Source organism: Lates calcarifer, linkage group LG23 (genome assembly GCF_001640805.2).
Source record: "Lates calcarifer isolate ASB-BC8 linkage group LG23, TLL_Latcal_v3, whole genome shotgun sequence".
Taxonomy (NCBI): domain Eukaryota; kingdom Metazoa; phylum Chordata; class Actinopteri; family Centropomidae; genus Lates; species Lates calcarifer.
The window spans coordinates 1,976,697-1,984,878 of NC_066855.1; the positions used below are offsets into that span (position 1 = coordinate 1,976,697).

Genomic DNA, 8,182 nt, shown 5'->3' on the forward strand with positions numbered 1-8,182 from the left:
AGAACGTGCATATCTGTAGGTCGTTAAAGTCACTCACCAGTCAACAGGGTTGTGTGCATGTTGTAGCAGGTAGGGCGACCTCTCCTTAGCTAACCTGTTGGTGTGTCTGTGAGGGGTGGAGGATGGACCTTCACCCCCCGATGCCATACTCATGAAGACAGATGGACTGGACACACAAACAACACACACAGAGTCTGAATCTCTTTTTGTTGGTTTCATTTTTGTGGGCCTTCAGTTGGCTCAGCAATTCATTATCTTAGTGCTTTCATACATGTTTTTAGAAATGGCTGTATTATTGTTTGTCACCTGTCATTGACTGAACTACTGTTGCAATTCTGAATACTGAAAAAGACAGCTGTTAAGTCCATGCACTAATACATCACTTAACAGACCTGCTGTCATAGCAGCAAATGTAATAATTAATGTAATAAATGGAGTTGCTGTTATGTATATTTGCTCATTGATGTAGCTGTCTACAATTAAATGTAACAGAGCCATTGCTGATTAATGTTATTTACACAGCTGTATGTTTTCCTGCCATGCCTAGTCACAATGTCTGCTGTCAAACAGGTGTATCTTCGTGCTATCATACTCGAAAAAACTGAGAGAGCTAACGTTAACCTTACTACAATACATTTGTCTGCCTGAAGTTGCTTTAACCAGCATGCATACTATCAAAACAAAGTGTCATCACTGCCTGTCAGCTGATACTGCAGAAGCTTGTTCAGCACTTCTCTACTACAGCTGCACTAACAGTCAAGCACTGTAGCTATTAGCCATTGGACATGTCGAACTCCATGTCAGTATTACTCGATTTTAAGTGACTTTACTTCTAGGCAAATATTTGTGCGCGAGAAAACATGACTGAACACGTTTCCGACATATTAGAACATTCCTTTTAATTCGGCTGAATAGATATATCAAACTGACACATAGCTAACTTATTTTTTTTACATAAAACCCACAAGGAGTTAGCTAAATTACAACGTTAGCAGAGGATGGATGTAGGAGCACCAAGCAAACCAGAGAGAAAATCCGTCAAATTATTGAAAATCACTGACACTTGGTAGGTTAAGTAGCTATGCCGAATTGAAATACGAAGCATTTAGACCTTCGTTAAATGTCTTAGTTCACAGAGAGGTGTCTGGTGGCAATATTTAACGATAGGGACATGTTAAATTGTATGTTTTGTATAGGAGTTCCGCGTAAGCTCTGCTATTCGTCCGAGAGCATGTTCACAATCTTCACAGCAACTACCATGCGGCAAGCAACATAACACCCGACATGTCATGAATTCTGTTGCTAAATTAGACTCGTTTACTGCGACTTGTGCAAGTAATGCACAGCTAGCGTTAGCGTTAGCAACCTATTAGCCGAGGTGGCTTTACCTGTGATAGCAGGCCGGCTGGGGATGGAGGAGCGCTGATTTGTCGCTTGGTGGGAGGGGAGTAAGTCTAAAACACCTTATGTTGCCCCCTGGGTTCTGCTGTGAATTGTCTGCTCCCAAAATAGCTGTAGTTAAAAGGCGTGCGGGCTCAACGGGGCTATTTCTGGACGCCGACCGACGCCACGCTAGTCTTAACATCCTAATCCACCAAATGTGTGGCTTAGTTACAACAGCAAGCTAACGTTAGCTACTTTGTTGACACAGAGCAGCCAAAACTTCCAGGCGTGAGGTGAACACTTTATTGCAATATCACAAACTGACACATGATGGCGCATCAACAGGAACTGGAATACTAAACAATCGCTTGTGTTAGATCTTGTAATAAATACACCAGAGGAGTAAGAGAGATCAAGAGAATAAACAGACTTTTTTTTAAAGTAGCAGAATAAATCACAAATCAGGTCCCTTTCCACCCTTTTCCACTTATTTGGAAATATTGAGCTGGACAATTGTTGGGATAAAGTTGTCACGAGTCACTACATCTGAGGCAACAATGTTCATCGGTGTTTTGCAAGCTTGCTGTTTCACCCAGTTCAGCAGCTTTGGGAGACTCCTCAGCACAACGTTGGTGAACCTGTCACAGAGGCGAAGGATGTACTTGAGTATCCTGGCATCATCTGGCAGAGTCAGGTTCAAGCCACACACGAAGAAAGCTGCAGGTCAAGGGGATGGGGCACAAGTAAAGCTCAGAAATCATCATTCTGTCTTTGTTAGCAGCACATTCAACCCAGTGAGATGATGGAAAAGAGTTAACTCACACGGATTAGGCCTTGGTGTCTCCAAAACCCAGCAGAGCTCTGATTCAACTTTTGCAGGGTCCATACTTTTGCCATAGTAATATTTTATTTTACCCCATATCTCAGGGTGCTGATTTGCAGGATAATCATATGAAACTATGACATTTCTGCCTTGGTCCCAGCAGCGCTTCAGGGTAGGGATGTTCTGTTGTGATACATTCAAAGATATTACGGAAGTGGTATGAGCTCAATTTTTTTTTATTCAAGAGTCACAATAGCAAAGATATGTTTGACTAATTGAAGAAATCAGCATTCTTTACCATTCTTAGGAAGAGTTTGGCTCCAAACAAGGTCTTGATGAAGTTGATAAGATGGTTGTGGAGCTGCTCTTTAATATTTTTGTCAAATCCTTTGAAGTTGGACAAAGCCAGGATGACGATCTCTTTGGGGTGCTTCTCTGCCCAGTCATTTATCTCCTTGAGAACAGTCTGATCACAATGGCAGAATGGAAATTCAAATACATTTTTAGGTATTACTTATTTTAATAGACACCTTTAGGGATGTTTACCATATCAAAAATTGCTCAACCTGTAAACTGGATTCTTTTTCCTTACTAGTCAAAAAAACAATCTTGAGTTCAAGTCCCACCAGCAAACACTAAAAAAGAAGACCCTAAAATGATCATTCTACAAAAGAAATGTTGAGGCATTATTACTTCATTTGAGCAAGAGAGGGATGACATGCAAAACATTATTTATTTACATGTATTTGTTCATTTCCACTTGTATGAATTACCATAAAAGTGGTTTGTTGATTACCTCCACATCAGTCCGTGTGTACAGCCCATGATAAAAGTAAAGCCTTGTGGGGTCGGTATCATTTGCCTTGCGAGCAATCCTCAGGTCAAGGTAACGAACTCCTGCATCCAGTTGCTTTGTGATGGTCTCCTCCTGCAACCCAAGCCACCACAACAGTTAAATGCTCCACTCTCTATTTCACATATGGACAAATACATTTAGTGCTGACTGGTCATAGATTCCCCCTACCTGAGTGACGGCCCACTTCCTCACTATTTTACGTGCACAATAAATCTTGCTGAGTTTTTTCAGTTTATCAGGCTCTATTATAGATGAGTTGATGTCCAAATCATAACTCATTGAGTCATGACTTCCTGGAAATGACCAAATACACACACACACACAGGCAAAGTCATACCAATGTTACCAAAGCTTCTAATCATTGCTTTCAACTGAAAATCATGAATGTCCAATGTGTTGCTCCTTTGACTTTTCCAATAATGCCATTTTTGTCCTGTAGAGAAAAGTCCTCATGGATTGCCAAGAAATTTGGTCCAGAAACCCATGGTGTTCAGAGGACAAATCTTAATGATGTTTTTGATCCCCTGACTTTTTCTCTAACACTGCCATGAGGTCAAAGTTTAAATTTGCCCAGTACTTTAGTTTATGACCAGCTACAGTTGTATGCTTTGCTAGTTGAATGCAGTATCACTGTAAGAAGTAGCACATTGTTTCAGCTTCATACCTGGTATGGCCAGATTAAAGAGAGGAGTGTTGTGAAGTTCAACAGGTAGTTGCGCCATCCAGTCACGGTAGCTTGTGAACTGTGCTCTCCCTTTACCTTTTTCTGGAGACATCTCAGATTCTACATAAAATATCTGAAACTCAGTTTGCAGTCTTTTACAAACACAGTGGCTGTAGCTAACAATAAGTTGGCCATCAAAACAAAAGCACAAAAGGGTCAAAAGGTTAGAGGAACACTACTTACTCTGTTTAGTGAGTTCTTTAGTACCTCAGATTTGACACCACAGCAGTGTTTAAAGAAGTGATGTGGTCATAGTCTTTTAGTCCTCAGTAGAGTAGTAGTAGTATTCATGTTACATGTCTTTATGTTGTAGCACTCCGGTAAGAGAGACTGAAATGTATTTGCTTGTCAGACAGGTTTTTGCCTTCAGGAAGTCAGCTGTGTGAGGAAATTCTTTAGATAGTTTGATGAAAATGATATGGTGCTCCAGAGAAACTTCCTCATACCATTATGTTCACTGAAGTCTAGTAAATATGGTGAGTAAAGAAAATCTGACAACTTGTTCATACTAAGAAAAGGGTTAACTGTAGTATAAGTGATAAATACACATTACATTGTCTTGTGAAAATCTATATGGGACAAGAGAGTACTACAACCTTCATTTTATATAAGCTAATTAACATTGTAAGAAAAGCTATGTGAGTGTGTCAGAATCATCTAAGCTCAAAGGTCCACTTAGTAGCTTTCAGTGTTATCACTAGGGAGGAGAGAGAGTTGGAGCTGCAGCATGGGGTGACTGATGAGAATCCTGCCTCAGCTTGAGACCAGGATGGACTCTTATAACTCAGCCACATCAGCAGAACTCTGTCAGTACAGCTTGTATCATATTCAGACTATATTGAAGTTAACAATTGTTCCCCAGTAGGTGATTTTCATTGTTCTGTTGGTTTCTCTGTGGGAAGCCTAACCTCAACCTCCCCACAAAGACACAGTCATGTCTGTTTGTTGTGCTGTTTAATAACAAAACACCAGTCAAATTGATTTTATTCTTTTTAATGGATTTGAGAAAATTGAATCATCTATAGGACAAGGAAAAGATCTCAAGCATTACATGTTGTAGTTGTGCTGGAAACCTTGTGTTGGAAGTCCTACAATTACACTAGGATATATTTATGATTGTTGCATGGCTGTTGTTGCAAGTTGACTTCAGGTTGATTATCTGGCCCTGGCCAGACCCACCATATTCTGGGCTCTGTTGAAGATAGAATAGTACTGTCTAATGAAGACATCACCCAGGATCCACAGGCTGTCACCTCCATTGCCAAAACCAGTACGGCAGCCAAAGTAGCTAGACTGTGGGAGGGATTTGGGAGAAGAATTTCAGATGGAGGGGAAGTATTGTGACATCAAAAAATATGAAGTGCAGCAGGGAAATAAACACTTACCTGACTGACATAGGCAGAGGCTGGGAGGGTGAATTGCTGTCCATGGATATGGAAGGTCACATCAGGCATTTGGCCAATGTTGTTACAGCTGACAACATACTGAGAGCAGATAGAAAGACAGAAGAAAGTGAAAGGAAAAATGGATGAAAGAGCATCAAAATTCTGTTCAACTGTTCAACTTTCAACACAGTAAAGTGTTTTCGTGATATTACTCAGCATGATTCTCCAGAAATCTCCCTCTCGACGCAAGTGTTTTTTTGGAACTTACGTCTCCGTTCTGGCTGCTAGCTCCCACCACACTGTTGATGTTGCTGATGCTGCTCTGAGGTCCAACAATCAGAGAAGTGCCAGTGTCCACAATAGCCTGGCAGCCGCCACTGCAAGCCACGACCTGTCCGTTGACAGTAACACTGAAAGGGACAGAGCAAAGACAGATATCAAACACTTTTGCCTATATTATCAGTTTGTTGATGTCTGGATACACTTAGTAGGAACTGTGGCTTTACCTGTCCACTGTGATCTGCCAGTACAGCTCATTAGAGAGGGGAATCCAGGTGATGGGGCCATAGTAGTGGTTGGGGTCAGTACCACCAAAGGTCACCACACTTCCTTGCTGAGAGTTACTGCAGAGGAAAGCAAGAATTTACTGATGAACTTACTAAAAATCACCATCTCAGCATTAGTAAAGGTTTATATAGTAAAAGTCAGAATGCTGTATAATGATTTGACATTCAGACATATCTTCCTTTCCCTACATAGGATACTGCAAAACTATGGCCATCCTTACGAAGTCAGGTACACTGAGAAGAGGTCCTGGTTGACCAGGCCCTCCTTCATCATGTTGTCGAAGACAGGTGTAGCGCCAGAGGCAGACAGACGTGGGTAGGCCAGGCCCAGGATACCATCAGCACGCATGTACTGCATGAAGGGAGCTTCACTTTGACTCAAACCAAAGATCTGGTTTGTCACTGCGAGCCCTCCCACCTGAAAACCAAACATCAAGACAGTACAGAGACTTAAATCATCTCAAACTGCAGTAGAATCTTTAAAGTGGTAATATGAACAATTCTCTCATTTGACTCTCATTTTCATCTGATTTTGTTGTTGACATCTTGATGTATTAGCTACTGTATACTTTAATTTCTCACCGTTACAGTGTCATATGCAAGGACACCGGTCATGCTGCCAGTGCCATAGCGGATATCGAGAGGAGTGCCATTGTATCTGAAGGTGCTGCTCTTGCTAGGATTAAATTTGTTGTGGTTGTCTAGGAGGGTACAGATATGCAGAAATATATTATTATTTGCCGATATAGTGTAGATTTATAATAATAAGGTTTTTTGCACTTTAACAGTCAGAAATGTAACAGTTATAATGTAGTTTTACATACTGCAGGCTGGACTGCTGCAGTAGACGGAGGGCACCCACAGGTTAGAAGAGCCGGTGTCAAAGATGACCTTGAAGGACTGAGGAGGAGTTCCAATGGAGATGATTCCATAGTAAGACAGCTGGAGATGAAGAGGAGATATGAGGATTATTCATCGAAAAAAATCTGCAATTTTTCAAAATTCATCTGTTAAAACTTCAGCCTTTGTCACTCACATCAGCATCATTGGTCATGGGCTCGCCGGCCACGGCAAAGCGATGGTCGAACTTGGACATTGGGTTGTATGGGAACTTCTGCTTGTACTCCTCCCACAGACCCTGCTCCTCCAAGATCTCCCTGGCAGTTTTACCCTTCTCCAGAGGGATCCTAGGATTCACCAAAGAAAGCAATTTAAATTCTGTTCTTTCAGCTACATTTGTAAACTTTTTATCAACCTGTTAAGAGATCTCTGCACGTCCGTCCTCTTAAACATCTCACTACTTGCAGATGCAGAAGCATGACCGAGACATTCTCCTGACCCAGCTGCCTTTATTTAAATTCAAATTTCCTCTTGAGCACAGCACATACAGAGAGGCCTGACAGTTGATAATTTAAGTGTCAAACATGTCAGCAGTTATTTCAGAGTAGCTAATGAAGTTTAGGTTGTAGGGGAAATCAAAAAATAGAACAAGTAAAGGGACAGTAGAGTGGTCTTACTGGACAAGGCACTCAGACAGTGCCACCATGGCACACACAACAAAGGCCCACTTCATTATTTCGGCTCTGCTGTCAGCTGTAGAAGATAATGTATTTCAGTGGTGCAGAACAGCATATCAGGCTCATGTCAGTAAGGTTGATTACATTACAGAACCATTCAAACAGAAATACTGCAATAGTAATGTGGCAGGTCTATGATCCTGCAGTATACTCACCTTTAGACTTCAAAACCTGAGTGCCCACAGACATGCATGCATCCTCTTTTATACAGGTGGACTGACATTCTACTATTGCACAATGATAAGGCAATGCACACACACACGTTCCAAAGCAAATGATAAGTAAAGATAAGTAATGGACAAAATAATCATTGACCTCAAGACAATGTCAATTATGTGATTAAAATAAGGAACACAAACTTTTGGAAAGTTTGCATATCTGCAGCATGGTATAATATCTGTATCCATGTTGAAGGTGCTGACAGGTAAAAGCCAAGGGTCTCTTTGCAAGGTCAAAAGGTGATGCAAAATGATGTTGAGGATAAATTCGTGGCTGTAGCACATATGAAGAGTTTTATCTTGTGCATTATCATGTTATTTGTCTTTTTCTGTGTTTCTGAATGTATGTTATTTATATGTTGTGTTATGACATAATAAAACAAAATCAAAACTGTATATCATACAAATCTGAATGTCTTTTGACTGTCTTGAATCTGTCTTTTAATGTCATTCAATTTAATACTGACAAACACCACAGTCAGTCACCTTAACATGGTTTCAGCAGTAACGCTCCTTATCATGTGTTTATTCTTCTATCAAGTTCCTTTCCTTTAGATAAGCAATATTAGTTAAATATTAGGTAAAATATTCATAGGGACATGTAATCACTTAAAACAAACACATTAATAAAAGTGCAAGTACGGACAGTA

At 40.7% G+C, this 8,182-nt stretch overlaps 3 protein-coding genes across 4 annotated transcripts in view; all 3 read right to left on the minus strand.

The window, feature by feature from the left end:
* The window catches only part of spata20 (spermatogenesis associated 20), a 37,088-nt gene extending 35,416 nt beyond the window's left edge, over positions 1-1,672 (minus strand). Inside the window, 2 exon segments of the mRNA XM_018703694.2 lie at positions 38-166; positions 1,389-1,672. Of these exon segments, the coding sequence (XP_018559210.1) occupies positions 38-166; positions 1,389-1,585 (326 nt within the window). The 5' untranslated portion in view covers positions 1,586-1,672.
* Positions 1,673-4,136, minus strand: LOC108902014 (PI-PLC X domain-containing protein 1). 2 transcript variants are annotated; one of them, XM_018703719.2, is made up of 7 exons: positions 3,970-4,136; positions 3,727-3,846; positions 3,231-3,355; positions 3,003-3,134; positions 2,505-2,672; positions 2,206-2,389; positions 1,673-2,100 (listed from the first exon to the last, which is right to left on the minus strand). In XM_018703719.2, exons 2-7 carry the CDS (start codon positions 3,836-3,838, stop codon positions 1,871-1,873), a joined length of 951 nt encoding a protein of 316 aa, XP_018559235.1. In that variant the 5' UTR covers positions 3,839-3,846; positions 3,970-4,136; the 3' UTR covers positions 1,673-1,870. The 2 variants fall into 2 exon arrangements, with proteins under 2 accessions (XP_018559235.1, XP_018559242.1); XM_018703726.2 differs by lacking the exon at positions 3,727-3,846.
* A 655-nt stretch (positions 4,137-4,791) lies between these two features.
* On the minus strand, positions 4,792-7,871 carry LOC108902007 (pepsin A). The gene is made up of 9 exons (XM_051066205.1): positions 7,255-7,871; positions 6,774-6,924; positions 6,562-6,679; positions 6,320-6,438; positions 5,959-6,155; positions 5,678-5,794; positions 5,440-5,581; positions 5,172-5,270; positions 4,792-5,079 (listed from the first exon to the last, which is right to left on the minus strand). Exons 1-9 carry the CDS (start codon positions 7,308-7,310, stop codon positions 4,942-4,944), a joined length of 1,137 nt encoding a protein of 378 aa, XP_050922162.1. The 5' UTR covers positions 7,311-7,871; the 3' UTR covers positions 4,792-4,941.
* Positions 7,872-8,182: the final 311 nt, after the last annotated feature.

Coding starts and splice junctions, on each gene's coding strand:
- LOC108902014 (XM_018703719.2), bottom strand. CDS start 3,838: ATGTCTCCAGAAAAAGGTAAAGGGAGAGCACAGTTCACAAGCTACCGT. Junction 3,356..3,726: donor CTTTAATCTGGCCATACCAG/GTATGAAGCTGA, acceptor GGTCATTTCCAG/GAAGTCATGACTCAATGAGT. Junction 2,390..2,504: donor CCAAACTCTTCCTAAGAATG/GTAAAGAATGCT, acceptor GTATCACAACAG/AACATCCCTACCCTGAAGCG.
- LOC108902007 (XM_051066205.1), bottom strand. CDS start 7,310: ATGAAGTGGGCCTTTGTTGTGTGTGCCATGGTGGCACTGTCTGAGTGC. Junction 6,439..6,561: donor CTGCAGCAGTCCAGCCTGCA/GTATGTAAAACT, acceptor GTACCCTCCTAG/ACAACCACAACAAATTTAAT. Junction 5,271..5,439: donor CTAGCAGCCAGAACGGAGAC/GTAAGTTCCAAA, acceptor ATCTGCTCTCAG/TATGTTGTCAGCTGTAACAA.